This window comes from Lutra lutra, chromosome 6 (assembly GCF_902655055.1).
Source record: "Lutra lutra chromosome 6, mLutLut1.2, whole genome shotgun sequence".
NCBI lineage: Eukaryota > Metazoa > Chordata > Mammalia > Carnivora > Mustelidae > Lutra > Lutra lutra.
The window spans coordinates 53,217,828-53,236,806 of record NC_062283.1 but is presented as its reverse complement, the minus strand read 5'-3'; the positions used below and the strand labels follow the sequence as shown (position 1 = coordinate 53,236,806).

General features: G+C 42.8%; 1 protein-coding gene across 2 annotated transcripts; it reads right to left on the bottom strand.

Annotated features, from left to right (window-relative positions):
• Window positions 1–1,089: 1,089 nt before the first annotated feature.
• Window positions 1,090–18,772, bottom strand: LOC125102985 (glutathione S-transferase A4-like). 2 transcript variants are annotated; one of them, XM_047734690.1, is made up of 7 exons: window positions 18,721–18,772; window positions 11,151–11,257; window positions 9,978–10,029; window positions 7,131–7,263; window positions 5,112–5,253; window positions 3,632–3,763; window positions 1,090–1,378 (listed from the first exon to the last, which is right to left on the bottom strand). In XM_047734690.1, the coding sequence occupies exons 2-7, from the start codon at window positions 11,235–11,237 to the stop codon at window positions 1,256–1,258; spliced, it is 669 nt and encodes a 222-aa protein (XP_047590646.1). In that variant the 5' UTR covers window positions 11,238–11,257; window positions 18,721–18,772; the 3' UTR covers window positions 1,090–1,255. The 2 variants fall into 2 exon arrangements, with proteins under 2 accessions (XP_047590646.1, XP_047590645.1); XM_047734689.1 differs by lacking the exon at window positions 18,721–18,772 and adding an exon at window positions 11,525–11,852.
• Between the last annotated feature and the right edge of the window lie 207 nt (window positions 18,773–18,979).

The window sequence follows — 18,979 nt, the reverse complement described above, 5'->3', positions numbered from 1 at the left end:
AAATAGCATGTCAAGGAAACAAAAATCCCCAAAGAGGAAAGAAAATTAATATATATCAATATTTATCAAATGTATAACTAGGCTTCAAGCATTGTCCCAAATATATATGACATACAATATATAATATATATTATATAATTATATCAAATATAATTATATATAACTTAATATTCAAAAGTACCACATTAGGGGCGCCTGGGTGGCTCAGTGGGTTAAAGCCTCTGCCTTTGGCTCAGGTCATAATCCTGGGGTCCTGGGATGGAGCCCCACATCGGGCTTTCTGCTCAGCAGGGAGCCTGCTTCGTTCTCTCTGCCTGCCTCTCTGCCTACTTGTGATCTCTGTCTGTCAAATGAATAAATAAATATCTTTAAAAAAAAAAGTACCACATAATAGAAATATTAAACTGTTACGATTTTAGACAGTTGAAATATCCAGAAACAGTCAAGAATGCTAGTCAAGGGGTGGCTCAGTCATTAAGTGGCTGCCTCTGTCTTGGGTCATGGTCCCAGGGTCCTGGGATCAAGCCCCGCATTGGGCTCCCTGTTCAGCCGGAAGCCTGCTTCCTCCTCTACCACTCCCTCTGCTTGTGTTTCCTCTCTTGCTATCTCTTTCTCTGTCAAATGAATAAATAAAAATCTTAAAAAAAAAAAAAAGAATGCTAGTCAATAAATTCAATAAACTCCTCCTAGATACCACATTTCTCTGGTCTAGAAGCCTATATTCTTTTCAGCTTCTTAAGAGAGAAGAGACTTATTTTTTCAGTTTTAATTTTTAATTTTTGAAAAAATTTTAAAGATTTACCCATTTGAGAGAGAGAGAGAGAGAGCACGCGCACAAGCCTGTGCGGATCCCCATGGGGGAGAAGGGTGGATCCCACAACCCTGAGATTAGGACGTGACCAAAAACCAAGAGTCAGATGCTCAACCAACTGAGCCACCCAGGCATGGGAGAGAAGAGACTTCTTAAAAGAGACTTTGCCTAAGAGATACCTTAAAAGAAAGTTCAACTTTTCCAAGCCCTTTGTTTACATTAATAATAAAAATAACTTTATAACATTTTACAATTTAAAAAAAAGTCACACATCAGAATGGTTTTGTATTGCATTTAATTGGTGTTTGTTCTTTCATGGCTGTATGGTTTTGTTCTTTGCAGACACTTTACTCCTAGATTCTACAATTCGCTTCACTGGGCAGCCCGTACTGACGCTGTGACCGGAAGGATCGTCGCTGTTGACCAGGGTAAGACCAGCTGCCATTAGAAGTGCAGGACGCTTCTGACCACTTCCACGTAGTGGCTATCTGGGGGTGGCTTTCTCTGACTCCCAGGTTGCAGGAACTTCTTAATCGTAGGGATGTTGCTGATTCTTGTTTTAAATGCCTGAAGTGAGAACCAGTAAAGTCAGAGCCTTAATAGCAGTCATAATCTTAAACAGAACTTTGTCATGGGAGGAGGGTGTCTAGACTGCCAGCTTTCGGAGCCCAGTCTGTTGAATCTGACCTAATCCCTCAACACCTGGTTGCCAGGTGTTCCCGGGAAAGGTAATACAATGGCTAGTGTGTTTAGTGTGAATTAAATTATCTTCTTAAGGGCACCTGGGTGGCTCAGTTGGTTAAGCGACTGCCTTCAGTTCAGGTCATGATCCCAGAGTCCTGGGATCAAGTTCCGCATCAGGCTCCCTGCTCCATGGGGAGTCTGCTTCTCCCTCTGAACTTCTCCCCTCTCATGCGCTCTCTCACTCTCTCTCAAATAAATGTAAGTAAATAAATAAATAAAATAAACTATCTTCTTAAAAACTCACTGTCACAAGTAGATGGCACAAATTAAAAACTCTAAAAAATTAATATTCTTTGACCTATCAATTCCTGTTCTAGGAATTTATTATAAAGGTGAGCAAAGAAATCATGCTAAGAGTGTTAGCAGAGTGGGGTGCTTGGGTGGCACAGTCCTAAGTGTCTGCCTTCGGCTCAGGTCATGATCCCAGGATCCTGGGATCAAGCCCTGCATTGGGCTCCCTGCTAAGCGGGAAGTCTACTTCTCCATCTCCCACTCCCCCTGCTTATATTCCCTCTCTCTCAATCTGTGTCAAATAAATAAACAAAATCTTTTTAAAAATGTTAGCAGAGTGAAAAATTGAAAATAGTCTATCTTTCCAAGAAAAGAAAACTGGTCATATAAACTATGGTAAGTCCCCACAAGGTATATAAGCCGGTAATTTAAAATGATACTGTATATAAAAAGAAAGAGGAAGGTCCCTGTATTGACAGAAAAAGAACTCTAGAATGCATGGTTTACTTTAAAGAAAGAAAGAAAAAATAAAAAAGCCCAGGGCAGAACAAAATATATTTGCTACTTTGTGTAAGAGAAAGCTAGGGGTGGGGTGAGAGAAATATAGATATTCATATTATGTATCTGCATAAATAGGAACACTGGGAAGGTACACAGGAAACTAATAAAAATGATTATGGGGCAGGAAGGTGAGAGGGTAGTGGTGGGAATGAGTTTTCTCAATTTATGCCCTTTTTATATAGTTCTGATTATTCAAAAAGATGGCACTCTATTGTCTCATGAAAATAAAATAAAATGATATTGTAGAAGAATATTTGCTGGGGCGCCTGGGTGGCTCAGTGGGTTAAAGCCTCTGCCTTTGGCTCAGGTCATGATCCCAGGGTCCTGGGATCAAGCCCCACATCAGGCTCTCTGCTCTGCAGGAGCCTGCTTCCTCCTCTCTCTCTCTGCCTGCCTCTCTGCCTACTTGTGATCTCGGTCTGTCAAATAAATAAATAAAGTCTTAAAAAAAAAAAAAAAGAATATTTGCTGACATGTCAAAATATTCATGATATTTTTTTTAAATGTTAAAAGCGGGCCACAAAACAATATTTAGTATGATCTTATTTTGGGGAAAAAAATGTAAAATAAGAGAGCAAAGAGTCTAATCCAGTAGTAGCATTTGGATAGTTAGGGCCCATCTTTTTTTGTTTCATATAAATGCCTAGTGTAAAGACCTGAAATTCCATTTCTTTGGTAGTAAGAAAAAAAAAATACTATTCTTAAACCAAAAAACCTATGGTCCTCTTTTAGATAAAAGGTTTCTAAGGAACTGGAACAGAGGCTGGCTCAGGTCTGGCAGTGGCAGGATTGAGAGAGGAAGGTCTAAGGATGGGCGACACAGCAGAGACAAGCAGAGACACCCAAGCAGAAGCTCTAACCAATGGAGGGACATGGTGGAGTGTCCTCAACATTGGAGGTACTAAAGGGAGGCAGAGTTGTCTGGTGGGTGCTGGGGAGGGAAACAACGAAGGAAGACTTGTCAGCCTTGCTTCATCAGGAAAAAATGTTTAAGGCACGGAAAAAAAAAAAAAAAAAAAGCAAGCAAGCACTCAATGTTTATGCTAGAAGCCAACATAACCTATCTCTCTCCCATCATAAGGGTTTATTTCCTAATGATCCTGTACGGCAAGCAGGAGAAAATTGCCAAGATGAATAAAATAATGATTTTTAATAAGTCTTCTTTTGAAATTGAACTGGAGATGCATTTCTTTCTTTCTTTCTTTTTTTTTTGAGATGCATTTCATTTTAGCCTTCGTTTCTATTCACTATTTCCTAGGCTTCGTGTGCAAGTTAATACCCTACCTTTAGCAGAGGGAATTCAGAAAGTACAGAAGCATCAAGTTCTTCCACCATTAAAATCGCTTCTAACAGTTGTATGTCTGCCCAACTGAATTTGTTGCCAACGAGAAAATCCTCTCCATGGTCTTTCAAAATCTAAGGAAAGAGAAATAACAAAGAATATCAAATAAAAGTAAAGACTATTTTGGCTGGCTACGCACTTATAAAAGCAGGGAATCTTCTGTACAGATCAAATTTACTAAAGAATCTTTTTCTTGATAATCTCCAAGACTGCCTGGAAAGGATCAGATGAAAGCAAGTCTTAAACACTCATAAACATTGCTGTAAATTGGCACAGTCTTGTTGGGAAACTGTCAGTGATTATCAAGACATTTGGGGTAATGAAGGGCATGAAGGGAGCTCTCTCTTATACGCTTACAGATGATTAAGTAAAACTATACCCACCAGGATAGGGAGACACAAAAGTCATGATTAGTTAGAATCAGGCTGCTATACCACAGTAGAAAATAGTATCAGAAAGCCCATTTAACATTTCAACTCAAAGAATGATACTAATTTTTCAAATGGAAGGTGTTTCAACAACACTGTACATTGCTCCTGAATAAAGAGGAACTGGATCGTCCAGGACTTTGAAGCACCGGCAGAACTCTTCATTATAGACTAATCAGTAGTAAATCATTCTTTCCCAAGACCAAGACAGAGGAGAAATCCCACAGACTTCTTCTGTCTAGCAAGCCTTTATTGATGGAGCCCTCTGCTAACAAGTCTTTCTTACCATGTCCCATGCTGTCCTTTAAGTTTGGAACCTTAACAGTTGTATTTCGAGAACATTCGTAATTAGGATTCACTCCAAAATTACTTCGGCAAAGTTGTAAATTTAAAAGATCTTGTCTTTTGCTTGAGGCATGATCAGCCTCCAGTATTAACGGTAAAGAAACATCAGACACGGTGAATTTAAGGTGGTGATGCCCTAGGCTGCTGATGGCTTATTTTTAAAAATCGAAACAGAAATGCTGTGTCCTTTCACTGCATCTGATTTATTCCCATTCTGTCTTGTCAGAGGTTCCACATAATTACGTCCTTTTGTTTTGCAACCCTTTATTAAAGTTTTGGTCCGAGTGCAGTAAAGCACCATCATAGCTTGTCCTTTCAGATCTTCACCGCTGAACTATTCCTCTCAGCAACAGAAAATAAGCTCTGCATCCCTACACGCCGAGAAGCGGCAGTGGGAACTTGCTGTGCCCCAAATCTCTCAGTTCCCATCCTTCTCTGGAATGGGGCGGTGGGGTACTGGAGGCCGCTCGAGGACGTCAGCCCCGCCCCCTGTTCCCCGCCCTCCCCTCGCCAACCCCACCCCACACCCGCATGATCTGCGCGCGCAGCCGTCGCCGACAGGAATCCAGTCTCTCGCGAGAGCACCTAGACGTCTGTCCCCGCTGGGCTGGGTCCTCGCCCGGACACAAACCGGGTCCCTGCCCCCTACCTTCTCGAAGACGGGGAAGTAACGAGTTTTCGCTCTCTTCACGACTAAAGCAAGACTCTCCTCTTTTTCCGCGGGGGGTTTGAACGCAGCCACCGCGATCATTAGCATGAGGTCCAGGGTGCCATCCGTGTACATGTTGATCCTGACAAAACAGCACGTGACTGGTGTTCGCACTGGGAACCTTTTGAGGATGGGGGTTTGCTACTTCGCCTCTGCGATGGCAGAAATGGATATAGGGGCAAATGACTTGTCGCACCTGTTCCCTTAAGATTCCGTGTTCAGGAATGATTTCTGGAACCAGAGCCCTCCAAGGGACCTGAGGATACGAGGGTCTCTGGAAATGTTTACTGCATGAAGGGATGTGTGGAAAAAATTAACACGTGCCTCCAAGCTGAAGTCTGCCGTAAATAGATAAATACGTTATTATGGTTTTAAAAACCCAACCGGATGAAGTTTACCAGAAGTCCGAGATTATTAGTACCAGAACCTTTTCACTTCTTTAGGGAAAATATATAATTTAGCAGGTCTTCCCCTGACCTGGCAACTGAGAAAAAAAAGTTTGCTTTCCTACTCAGGTCGGACAGATACCTGGATTTCATTCTCTAAAATTTTTCTTTCACTGACAAACACAGAAAAGGTTAAAAACAACAACAATAATAACCAAGAATGGTAGATACATTACCATGGATTATTGGCCTATTGGCGGAGTAAAGCTGAGCAAGTTATCTCTACAACCAGTGTGCAAACATTAAGGGTTGTGTGTCTGTGTATCCCTCCTATATGCTAACTGCCCAACAAATTTGGTTCAGTGGTCATCTTTGTCTTTTGCTTTATAATATATATAAAAAGCATAATTTACTTTATTGTCCTATCTGAATTACAAATCATTTTTTCTACAGGTTAGATTGTTACCTAGCCGGTCACTTTAATTGTAACAAACAAACAAACAAACAAAAAACAACACATGCATCAAAACGATGAGAAACAGATTGCTTTTGTATATTAGTACTTGTTTACAGTGTTATAAAAGGATTCTTTTCACACACTGTTTGAAATTGCTTCTCTTGCCATGTATTTTTGGGATTGCAAGTTAGGATGACTGTTTTCTGGGATGATCTCATTCATGACTTGCTTTGACTAACGGAATGAGGTGGAATTGAGCAGTTCTGAATTTAAGAGGCCTTGTGTGCTTTCAGTCTCTCTCCTAGAACCTTCCCTAGCTGCCCCAAGAACAAGCTACATGTGGGAGGATGAGAGACATATGGCCCACTTGCCCCTGGGTTGATACTCAGCACCCCAAACCAGAGCTTCCTGGCTGACTACTGGTTGACCACAGGTCACACGACTGAGTCCAGCCAAGAGGAATCAAGTCTGGCCCAGATATGCCAACACCCACAAGATACAGTAATAAATGCATGCTGATTTAAGTCACTGAGTTTCAAGGTGATATGCTATACAGCATTATTTGTAGTAATAGATCACTGATACAATGCTCAATGTTTGTTTGCCCTGTCAGTCATTTCCACCTTCATGCTGAAGAGCTTACCAGATCATTTTATAAGGACGTATTTTGTTAGGAGTGGGGAGAGAATATGAGAATGTTGAATGCACACCACCATGAGTAGTAAAAGGGAAATGCTGGAGTACTTATTCAGTTATGCACAAGACATTTGGGTATAGCAAGAGCATTTCCCTGTTGTTTCCTTGCCTTCTCCCCCCAGGCTAGGCTGAAAGGCAACACCATAACTGGGTCTCAGCCGGTGTAGGACTACAGAGCTTAGATAAGAATCAAGTACAAGGGCGCCTGGGTGGCTCAGTGGGTTAAAGCCTCTGCCGGTGGCTCAGGTCATGATCTCAGGGTCCTGGGATCGAGCCCTCCATTGGGCTCTCTGCTCAGCAGGGAGTATGCTTCCTCCTCTCTCTCTGCCTGCCTCTCTGCCTACTTGTGATCTCTCTCTGTCAAATAAATAAATAAAATCTTAAAAAAAAAATCAAGTACAGCTGTGAATGCTATGCTACCTGACTGTCTCCTTCAGGTCTTTTCCATACAAGTCGTACTTGGCAGCAAGGTAGCTGAGGATGGCTCTGGTCTGCGTGAGCACCATTCCGTCAATTTCAACCATAGGCACTTGGCCGAAAAGCAGGCGTCCATCTGTGGATTGAGCAAAGCGAGGTTAGGAAACTCTCCTTCCATGGTTCCGGTAAGCCTGCAGGAGGGTCTCTTTAATTTTGTTGAATGATTTGGTTTTCATCCAAAGTGGTGAGCTAAAGACCCCAGTTGTTGAGGAAATGCCTACCATTTGCTTTATGGAAAATCTGAGATTTGCTTCACGGTTTCATGCATTTTTGTCTGTTGGTTAATCATGATTGTTTAAGACGCTGTACATTTACTATGACTGTTATAGTGTAAGTGCTTCTGGGTGTATGAGAATCACTGTGGTGGGTTGTTAAAAATACTCACCCCACTCCCCAGATATTCTGATCCAGGAGTGGAGGATGGGAGCCTGAATACCTTGGAAAGCACAGCAGGTATTACTCCAGGCCTATGTGGCAGCAGGACGGATGCAACGGCAAGAACCCAGGCAGACCAGGTCCAAATGCCAGCTTTAGCCCTCCCCAGCCATGCAACTTTAAGCGAATGACCTATCTGAGCTTGAGTTTCCTTTGCTCTAAAATGGTAATCATATCTATTTAGCAGGATTTTTGAAAGGATGAAATGAGATAAATTAAACAATACTGTCAATAATTAGTGTTCAGTGAAGTTAAATTTTCTTCTTTGTGAGCGACCGCCTATATAAGTAATGCATTTAAAGATACACTATAAATAGTGCTCTTTTCATAGGGTCTTGAAGAAATAAATGGCCTTTAAATTTCCTTTGCCACCCCTATGTTGCTGAGAATAAGGAACTTTGTATCCAGAATAGGAACCAGACTTCATTAGTGCATTGGCAAAGGCCAGAATTAATTTCCCCAACTTCCAATACTGTTGCCACTTGACTTAATGAGAACCAGTAGAGGAACTTTCCAGAGAGCCAGTGTCTCTGTCTAGTTGATGACTTCAGGCAAGTCTCTGTCTTCCCTGAGCCTATTTTCTGATCTGCCTATTGTAGAGTTTCTTTGAGCAAGAATAAGACCATGCCTGTGACCGTGCTTTGGAAATATTAATACTATTAATAATGCAGAGATTGTAAAATCTCCATTTCCTAAAGGCAGTTCTACATTTGTCCAACATTGAATGAGCATCTAAACTGGGCTCTGTGCTACGGCTTGTTAGTGAGGCAGAAGTCCATTAGATATGACCCATGCTTCTCAGAACTGATGATCTTCTTCAGAAGCTTTTTAAAAACTCTTGTATCAAGAGTATAGGAAAGGATCTTTGAGACCATTTAGCTCACTCATGTAATAGACTATGGCACTATGAAGGCCAAGGGGGCAAACATGACTTGCTCGAACTCACAACAGAAGTGGGCCACAAGAGCTTCAGCCAACAGTCCCTCTCTGTCTCCTCTTCACTAATAATAATGCCCAGGAGAGTGTCTCAAGCACCCGAGCAGCATCACAGACTCAGGGAGGGATGGAGGATTTCATAGGCTGTTAGGGAAGAGTTCTTGCCAGAATCATCATGGAAGAGTTTCTGGAGATGCATTTCATTTACTTATTCAATACATATGTACTTATCCCTACTACATACCAGGGACTGGCCTCATTTGGGGTGGAGTAGGGCAGAAACAAAGAGAATGGGGAACTTCAGGGATAGTCCAGACAATAAAGTTCCTGGGCAAGAATTGGGTAAGGGGCTAGCCAGCCTTCCCCATTTAGCGAGATCTACTGGTGTGCTGTATCTGTGACCACAGAGATTATCTGTATTTTATGGTAAGGAGATAAGATGCGGAGAAGTTAAAGGTCTTCTGCAAAGTCATACAGTTTGTAAATGGCAGGTCTGCTTATTACTAGTTGAATGTTTCTCAAAAAAAATATGTGTCAATTTCATGACTGTTTATCAGCAATGGTGAGGACATCCATGTTTCCTTAGGTAAGGAAAGTAACATTGTGGCTGTTAGATGGTTAAGAAGCACTATGAAAGTCAGAATGCCTGGGTGGCTCAGTGGGTTAAAGCCTATGCCTTTGGCTCAGGTCATGATCTCAGGGTCCTGAGATCAAGTCCACATTGGGCTCTCTGCTCAGTGGGGAGCCTGCTTCCCCCTCACTCTCTCTCTGCCTGCCTCTCTGCCTACTTGTGATCTCTATCTATCTAATAAATAAAAAAAGTCTTAAAAAAAAAAAGAAGTACTATGAAAGTATTAGTATTTTCTCTTGGTGTGAGAAACTTTTCTAGGGAATTGTAAGGATGAAGGAGGACTTCTTCCTAATTTAACGAAATTTTGGTCTTTTCGATAATCTTAGTTCTACTATTATGACGTGATAAGATGGTGTCTGATAATCTGTTGAAACCACTAAGAAAGAACGGATGTGAGCCATGAGAACTAGAGAATCTCTTAGCTCAAATTCCCCTTCCCTTTTGCTCTCTCCCTTCCAATCCACTGGATCATTATTTAAGAATTCTTAAAGCATTCTTTAGTGGGGTGGGGAGTATTGAACAAATTAGCTGAGTCAAACCCATACTACCATCTCTAAATGAGGTCCAGGTCAGAGTCTACTTCATAAGCTTTTATGACAGCTAACGACACAATGCAGATGATAAGTTTAGCCCTGTGACAGGGACACAGTGAGCACTCGTTCAGTGCGAGCAGTCCTTTTTCTATAGTTGTCACTCCAGAGTTTTCTGTGTTCTGTATTGAAAGAATATTTCCAGAAGCAAATGTTTACTTTTTCCAGTAAGAAAACATTGACTAAGTCTAGGCTCACCTTTCAGCAACTTCTCATATTGTTCTGTTGTTTCAATAAATTCTTCTTCAAACTAGATAAAGGATAGAAACTTGGTTATAACTTTAATGTCCTGGGGTGGTGGGAGGGGAGAGAGATATGTTCATAGTATAAAGTACCCAATGACTTTCAGAATGAAAATTTTAAAAGGAACCACAAAGTTGTCAATTTCCATACAGCTGGAAATTCTACCAGTGTGTGTGTAGATTACTTTATATGGGCATGGGACTGGCACCCCTTTTGGGACTTTGCCTACTTATAGGATCTCCTCAGTCCCATTCATATTTTCCCCTTTCTTCACCTTAGCTCTTTTTTCTCTCCAAATTATTGTCTTTTTCATCAACTTCCCTCAATGATTTCCTTTTTTCCATTCCTCGCTTTCTTTTCTTTTCTCTCTTGTATGTCATTCTCCCTCTCAGGTCAAATTAAATTTCTCTTTGATCCTCATACATTCAATGAAAAGGGGTCTGAAGATTATTACTCAGGTGGGTTGTCATTATTTATTGATGGAATCCCTAAAACTCCTGTGGGAAAGAGTGATTTTTTTGGTCCCCTAAACTTTGAGATGGGGGTAGGATAAGGTGAACAAAACAAAGAAGGTCATGTATGGGTCCTTGTCTTAAAGAACAGCATTCAAATGGGGAGAAAGAAGTTCACACCTGTCTGAAACCAAACAATTCCAAAGAATTTGTGAAAATCTATGGAAAAGTCAATGGTTAAGGAATTTGGAATTAAAGAAAGATCCCAGTGGAGCAGACCTTTCCGAGAAGGGCTCAAGAAGAAACCAGACTGCATTTGGGCCTAAGGTTCCAGTAGGCAGCCAGGGGTGGAGTAAGACTGAGGTGTCAGGCCAGAGCCAGAAGAACCACAGGAAATCAGTCGGTTCCTGTAAAGACTCCTCTCTCTCCTCTGTCTTATGAATCATCATGACCTCTTGGGCCTCTATCAAGCTTCCAGAACATCTCCCTAGGCTTCTACCCCCCCATCCTTGCTTAAACAGAAGACTGTGATCCCTCTCTCACCTCTTACAAAGAAAGGTAGGTGGAAAGGGAAAGAGTGGATCTATCTTGATGGCACCATCCTAAATTTTGAAGGGGGAAGAGGACCACTCCAGTCCACCCAAATTACCCTTCCTTTTCCCAGTCAGGAACCAACCTCCACTCCAGCTGCAGCCAACAGCCAGCGGATAGACTCCATCCTGCCCCTGCCACGGAAGTAGAAGAGCTTGGGTTTGGTTGCCATGACTCTGGGCTTGGGGTTTTCTGAAGGGCAAAACAAGAAAAATAAGAAAAGCAAGAGAAAAATGATAATGGAAGCAGGATGGTTGTTACCTCTGGTGTGGAGAACGAGGGGTATGATTTGGGAGGGGCATAGGGGAGGAGTCTGGAGTGCTATTAATATTCTGTTTCTTAATCAAAATTAACAACCAGTCTTTATAACTAGTCTTTAAACTGTACATAAAATACACTCTCCTGTATGTATGCTCTATCTCACAATTTAAGAAAAAAGAAAGCACAAACGATACATACCACGGTATCGAGGTATTCCATAGATTTGAGAGTCTCTGGTGTTTTGAGATAGGATCCAGGAGTTATTATGATGGTTTTGTGAATGACCTTGCAAAAAGAAAATCTTATCTAACAGTGTCAGGGAGCTGGGCTGGTTAGGACTGAAATGTTCTGTGGGAGTTGGGCATGCTTTTGTCTCCGTTGCAAGACTTTTCTGAGTGTTGGGGGAGACAAAGACAAAGGCAGGCCTTGTCAAGACCAGGATTCTAGTCGACCCAGGCACCAGGGAGCCAGGCAGACTTAGGCCCAGTTCAGTACCTCTGTCTGCCTGCATGTCCTCGTCTGCAACTGGGAAGGATGGCACTAGGTGACCCACAACCTTTTAAAGAAGAGGATAGGGCTAATGGGAGCACGCCTGATCTGCACCTTCCGCGTAGCTGTGGCAAGGGCCACCAGTGGTTATGATGTTAGTGACCCCTGCCTGTCTCACAGGATTACTGAACATGCTTTGAGAATACCAAAAGCTCTATACCAACTTAGAGGACTACTGGGTCTCCCTTTCTCACATTTGCCACTCTGGCAGCATAGGCAACAATGCATGCTTCAAGGAAATGGCAAGAAAGCCAAGCTTCTGGCATAGGTGGTATATGGGGTGGTGTGGCTGGGAGGGTGCACCCTTGGGATGACGCATGGGTCTTGGAGAGACTGACCTTAGCTCTCTAACGCAGCACTCACTGTGGTCCTTTGCCTACTAAGTGCCAAACTGCCAAGTATCCTGTCCTAGCTGGGATTCTGCTTGAGGATGCTGCCTGTGCTAACAAAATTCACCAAAAAATTAGAAATCAGCTTGGTAGGGGCACTTGGATGGCTCAGTTGTTAAGCATCTGCCTTCGGCTCAGGTCATGATCCCCGGGGTCCTTTGATCGAGTCCCGCATCTCGCTCCCTAATCAGCAGGAAGCCTACTTCTCCCTTTCCCACTCCCCCTGCTTGTGTTCCCTCTCTCACTGTGTCTCTGTCAAATAAATAAATAAAATCTTAAAAATTTTTTTTTTTTAAATCAGCTTGGTAGCTCGGTTGATAATGAAAACTTTGACTGTAAAAAATCCACAATCATGACAGCAAAGGCACTCGGGTTCACAAAATCTTAAAAGTATCTTGAAGCAATGCTGCCCACAACCACCCTATTTTCTTATATGCTGCATTTACAGTTTAACTCTTAGAAAAGTTGAATTCCTTTCCTCCTTTGTTTTTTGTTTTTAAATATGGAACACGTCACAAACATGTGCGTCATCTTTGCCTGGAGCAGTGGTCATCTCTGTGTTTTTCCAGTTGTAGTGTATGTGCTACCAGAGCCATGCTAATTCCTTTCTTGCGGTGGTCTTGTCATGCTCTGGGCACTGCTTCTGTTGGGTTGCTGTCAGGAGTCCTTCCTTTTAAGTTGCCTCTTTAGCTACTGAGTGTTGAAAGTTACAGAAAGACCCATTACTTTATTGTCTTGGGAGACACAATGATTAAAAAGGCACCCAAAGGGGCACCTGGGTGGCTCAGTGGTTTAAAGCCTCTGCCTTCGGCTCAGGTCATGATCCCAGGGTCCTGGGATCGAGCCCCACATCCAGCTCTCTGCTAGGCAGGGAGCCTGCTTCCCTTCCTCTCCTTCTGTATCCCTCTCTGCCTACTTGTGACCTCTCTCCCTCTGTCAAATAAATAAATAAATAAAAAAAATCTTAAAAAAAAAAAAAGGCACCCAAATTCCCCAATTAGAGAAATATGTTTGAGTGTAGTAACACACCGCTAACACACGTTAGAATGAACCTTACAACAAAACCAATGTGGGGAAAATATGATGAGAGGGAGAAGAGAAATGGTGGCTTCACGTTAAACTCTCCCTGGTGAAAAAACTCTTGAATTCTCTGGTCACCTCCAGGGTCCTAAGTAGGATGGTTAAGGAGCAAATGTAAGCAAGACAAACACACAAACAACGACAAACATCCCACAGCAGCAAACTCTGGGTGATTGGCAAATGATTCAAACCCTCCCTCTGAGAACCCCTTCCAGGTCTCGTCTATCCTGCTGCCTTCAGACAAAAATAAAGTGATAGTGGTGAAGTTAAATATCACCACCCGTCTAGAGGAGCTCCTTCTCTCCACTCTCTGCTTAGCACACAGAGCTCCAACCAGCCTGACCCCTCTCCACCTGAGAGGGTGGGGATGAGGCTGTGAATCTGGCCAGGGCTGGTCTCAGGTTAATTCCTGTCGTTCTGTGTTCCTGAAGCCTTCCAATAGTCCAAATTCTGTTTGAAATAAATCTTATGGTGGAAGAATTTGGGACATATGAACACCTGCAAACACCTTTTTTATAGTAATTCTATCCTGCTCCCCCAGTTAGCCAGAGCTGAACATCATCCTTTGGTTTAGACCATGAATTCAGAAAAGGTCTTATCTGGTAGCCTCCAGAATGTTGTTTCTAGGCAATGAACGGTCACTTAAAATGCAGGCCAAATGGTCTTTCTTCTGACTCTTAGTCATTTGAAACCTATGGAGATTAAAATCCTAGCCCCAGATTGCCCACAAGAGACAGTTAACCTAATATGACTACTGAGTGTCCTAACGTGGAGGATCCAGACATCGTTTTTGTTCCAGAGACCCAGTGAAATCTCTCAGATGAGATGCAGCAAAATGTAGTCCGAAAATGATCAAGAGAGGGCAAGCTTCTTGCTGGCATGGCAGGAGCAACACTCAAGAGATATGAGCCCTTCGAGGTGCTGGAATGAAATAGCGGGTTGCTGGCAACGTCAGGTAGACAGGAGGCTGAGTACCAGGAGTGGAAGGTGGTGTGTTCCTTTGGGAGGGACGTTTTCACCGTGTGAGAAGGGAAAGCTGTGCTCTTTTGGGTCTATAACCAAGAACGTGGATTAACAGCCACCCTGGGTTCACTGAGAGAATGAACACTAAGAAAGCTGAGGGCCCGAATGTGGATCTGGTCCCATTTATTCACAGCACGAAACGCACGAAACACAACTATGTCCAGTCCTTAAATGGAACTGGTAAGTGTGTGTTACTATCCCCATCTTTCAAAAGCAGGGGGGCTCTGGGCTTTATAGAGTCGTGAGTCCTCACTAATGTTGTACAACCTTTTCCCACCTCTGTGAGCCTCATTCTCCTAATCCTTAGAATGGATATGGTGGTTGCACTACTGACGTCAGTGGGCTATTGTGAGGGCTGAGGACTAAATAAAGTAACGGACAAAACACATACCACAATGGAAATATTCATTTCTTTCGTGAGAAATAAAGGGAACAAAGGAGAGTGTTTTCTGGATTTCACCCCAAATGCAGACACTCTGCGAACATAGCCGCTGAAAGATCCAGAACCCGAGGTGTTGAGCTCACCATAAACAAGTCTGGTTTTTGTGCAGCTAATATTGACCAACAGGTATGTCCTGAAGTAAACCTAGTTCACCAGCTAGGCTTCCTGCCAAGGGCTTATTGCACTGGAAATTGAAAGCCATCTCTTGGGGCTTGCAAACATCCCCCAAATGCAACTTCACCTGAGATGAGCCCTGAGATGCCCGCCCCACCCCCAACCCAGAGCTCTGGAGGCCCGTGTCTAAGGCAGCAATGATGTCATCGCACACTTTGGATGGTCAGAGTGTGGGCCTTGGTTTTTAAAAAAAACATGCCCAAAATCTTTCAGAAAATGTGGGGATGCCTGGGTGGCTCAGTCAGTGAAGCAATCCGATCTTGGTTTTGGCTCAGGTCATAATCTCAGGGTCCCGAGATCAGGTCCTCCGTTTGGGCTCCATGCTCAGCGTGGAGTCTACCTGAGGATTCTCTCCCTCTGCCCCCCAAAATACATAAATAAATAACATTTTTTTAAAAAAAAGAAGAAAGAAAAGAAAATGTGGAAGAACTCATATCTGAGTTTGCCCTGGGTACCAATAAAAGCAAAGACCTAAGCTGAAAGTTGAGCTCCATTTCTCCCTTGGGCAAGTTTCTTAAACTCTCTGAGCCTCAGTTTCCTCATTTGTGCAGTAAGACTAATTGTTCCTAATTCATGTGGGTCGTTACGAGGTGGAAATAAGGTCATGTGTGCAAACCGCTAAGCACCATAAGGACTCAAATAATGATACACACACACACACACACACACACACACACACACACACAGGCATGCAAACATATGCACACACACATCAATGTCTCCAGATGGCAGCAACATTCATGTGAGAGACAAGCAGTGAAATTTGCTTCTGAAAGGAAAGGAAGTCATTCTCTAGGACTGTGATTTCGGACCAGCAGCATTGGCTTCACCAGGAGGCTGACAGTGAAGTTAGAATTGCAGACTCTAAGTCCCTGGGGCAGAGTGACTGAATCAGAGCCTACATTTTTCTCAAGAGCCCTGGACAACTGACTTGTATATTAAAATGAAGTTTGAGGGGCACCTGGCTGGCTCAGTGGGTTAAAGCCTCTGCCTTCGGCTCAGGTCATGATCCCAGGGTCCTGGGATCGAGCTGGGAGCCTGCTTTCCCCTCTCTCGCTATGCCTGCCTCTCTGCCTGCTTGTGATCTCTCTGTCAAACAAATAAATAAAATCTTTAAAAATAATAATAATAAAATAAAATGAAGTTTGAGAAGCCAGGTATGGAGTGAAAACCCAACAAAATTGCATCAGGGGCTTGGTGTGTGGCTGTGGGTCATTCTTCTTAGGGACAGTTGTGCAGGTATAAATTGCAAAGAAGGATGCCTGAAAAAGAGGGTGAGCAAATGGTGAAGTGTTGGAGTTGTGTGTAGCTAAGAAGAAGAAGGGCAGAAGAAACTGGGGTGATTATGAGTTAATTTCCCATGTTATATCATTTTTGTTGACCTCTTTTGAGGAGATGTGAGTGAGGCCTTCTTCAAACCCCAAGTTGCACCAAATAACAGGTGTGTAGCTTCTTTCCAATCCTGGAGTGGGTGTGGAAGAAATGTCAGGTGCCTGAACTATAAACATGGAAGTGGGTTCAGAATCTGGTAACCTCCTTCATTTCTTCCAGTTTTAACAGTCTTCCTGATCTTATGTCTCTTCCCTTGTCTTCATTCTTTGCCCTATGCGCCTAACTGCAGAACAAACACATTGGGAAAGCAGCCAGTCTTTTGGGGGCGAAACTCTACTGCCATTCTGGAAAGCCTGGGTGAAACGGCACATGTTTTTATCAACTATTTGAACAGTCAGGCAAAAGGTAGGATTTTATTGAATTTTCTGGATGACGAACATTTTAAGGGGTTCATTTAAGAGGCTTCCAGTTTTAGCAGATGCTCTGGGCCAGAATATAAGATGTCAATTCTAAATCTATTATTAATAGAAATAGCTATAACATTTACTTTGGCTTCTCCAGTGGATCAGAATGGGCTATATTCATTACAACCAGCAGATCAAAATGTGTTACTTAGCCAAACAACAACAACAACAACAACTAAAAACAAAAAAAAAAAACACAACAAAACAAAACAAAAAACCAAAACACACCTCTCCCAGATAGCCCTATATTCCCCACAGAACTTAAACTTGCTAGACTGGAGATATGTAGCATCACTTTAGCCCTAAGTACATAATGTTTCAGACAAAGAATATGTTCAAGTTCGGAAAATAGCAATATTAACAGCATCACAGAGACTTTCAGTAGAGTTTCAAAGTATGGCTAAATAGAGCCTTCACGTTACAGTCCATTTATAATGGCCTGGAAGTATTTCTATTTTCCTAACATGACCTATTAGCAAAATCAGACATGTTATCAAAAGATAAGCTTCCTACATGGAACTAGCTCTTCCGAAAACCAGCTCAAGCACTTACCTGGAATTTTTTTTTTTTTTTTAAATTTTATTTAGTACTTGACAGAGAGAAAGAAAGAAAGAGAGAGATTGAGCACAAGCTGGAGGAGTAGCAGGCAGAGCGAGAGGGAGAAGCAGGCTCCCTGCTGAGTAAGGACTCTGAATGGGGCTTGATCCCAGGACGCTGGGATCATGACCTGAGTCGAAGGCAGTTGCTTAACCCACTGAGCCACCCAGGTGCCCCACCTGGCATTTTTAATACACAAATAGCTGAAGGAGATTTCTGGGTGGGGTGAGGTTTGAGTCACTTCTGTCACAGGACGATTAGGGTGGTAGCTCTAGGCCAGTGTTGCTGGCATGCTAAGTAATTTCTCCAAAAAGCCCAATATTTGAATTTCAGAAACTATATTTCCTTTCCGCTAGGGTCTAAAGGATTGAGTCACATTTCCAAAACTGACAAGAGGTCGACTTCTACACCCAGCCTTATAAACTGAAATAAAAAAGAGACCTGGGCTACGAAAGAGACATTCACCTGCCCAGGTGATTGAGGCTGCTGGGAGAATAAGCGCAGTGGACCACCACCTGCCACACCACTGTTTAATGATTAGGACAAGTCCTAGGAAAATTGTTTCAGGGCTTGACGAGAGGCCCCTCTGCTTTTCAACTTAGCACAGACCCCCAGGGATGCAGGACCTCAGAGGAAGGCCCCCACGTCACGTTATTTGGATTATATCCTCCAAGCTTATGCAGACACCTAGAGAAGGAGATTTGGCCTGTGAGGCACTGCCTATGTTCTCTTCAACTTATACAGAAATATCAGATTTGGGGGCGCCTGGGTGGCTCAGTCGGTTAAGTGTCTGCCTTTAGCTCAGGTCATGATCCCAGGGTCCTGAGATCAAGCCCTGCATCAGGCTCCCTGCTCAGTGGACAACCTGCTTCTCCCTCTTCCTCTGCCCTTTTGCCCTGCTCTTTTTCTCTCTTTCTCAAATAAATAAATTCTTTTTAAAAAATATGAGATTTGCCTGAGGAAGAAAAAAAATGTAATGGCTCAAAAGCTTCAATTCTGTTAAGTGGGTTATTTCCATCAATCAACTGAAACACCACTTGACTCTTACATATTTTAAAAATTCCATTTCACGTGTGGTATGGGGGTCTAGTGGCATTTTAATGTCATACACAGGCAATGAAAGTCTTTAAAAGGCCTTATCTAAATATACATTTGCCATCTCATTTTCATGTACCCATCTACTCTGCATAAAAATGTTCCTTTTGATATAAGCAAGTTTAAAATAATAGGCATTAAATTAGCCATGAAGTTAGAACAATTGCTGACTGTAAGCTGCAAAACCGGCCACAGAATATAACTATCTAGCCACAGCCGAGAAGAGTGTGTAAGAAATCCACCACTAACCTTCTCTCTTCCCGGCTCTCCTCTCAGGGTGCCTCGCGGAGATCAAGAGAGGGTTTATAACTCTTTCCCATTAAATGCCCCACCCACGCAAGGGATTAGCCAATGGAGCACTCCAGTTTGTACACACCCCTGGGGTTTCACTTTACATCTGTTATTTGTGGATCTGAGAGCATACCAAGTTGCCCAAGTAAGAAGAAGGACTTCACTGGCTTCCTGAACCAATATTTACTGAGGACCACTCTGTCCTAGGCACTTATTT

Coding starts and splice junctions, on each gene's coding strand:
- LOC125102985 (XM_047734689.1), bottom strand. CDS start 11,837: ATGCAGGCAGACAGAGGTACTGAACTGGGCCTAAGTCTGCCTGGCTCC. Junction 5,254..7,130: donor GACCTGAAGGAGACAGTCAG/GTAGCATAGCAT, acceptor CTGTTTTGTCAG/GATCAACATGTACACGGATG. Junction 3,764..5,111: donor ACTTCCCCGTCTTCGAGAAG/GTAGGGGGCAGG, acceptor CTCTTTCCTTAG/ATTTTGAAAGACCATGGAGA.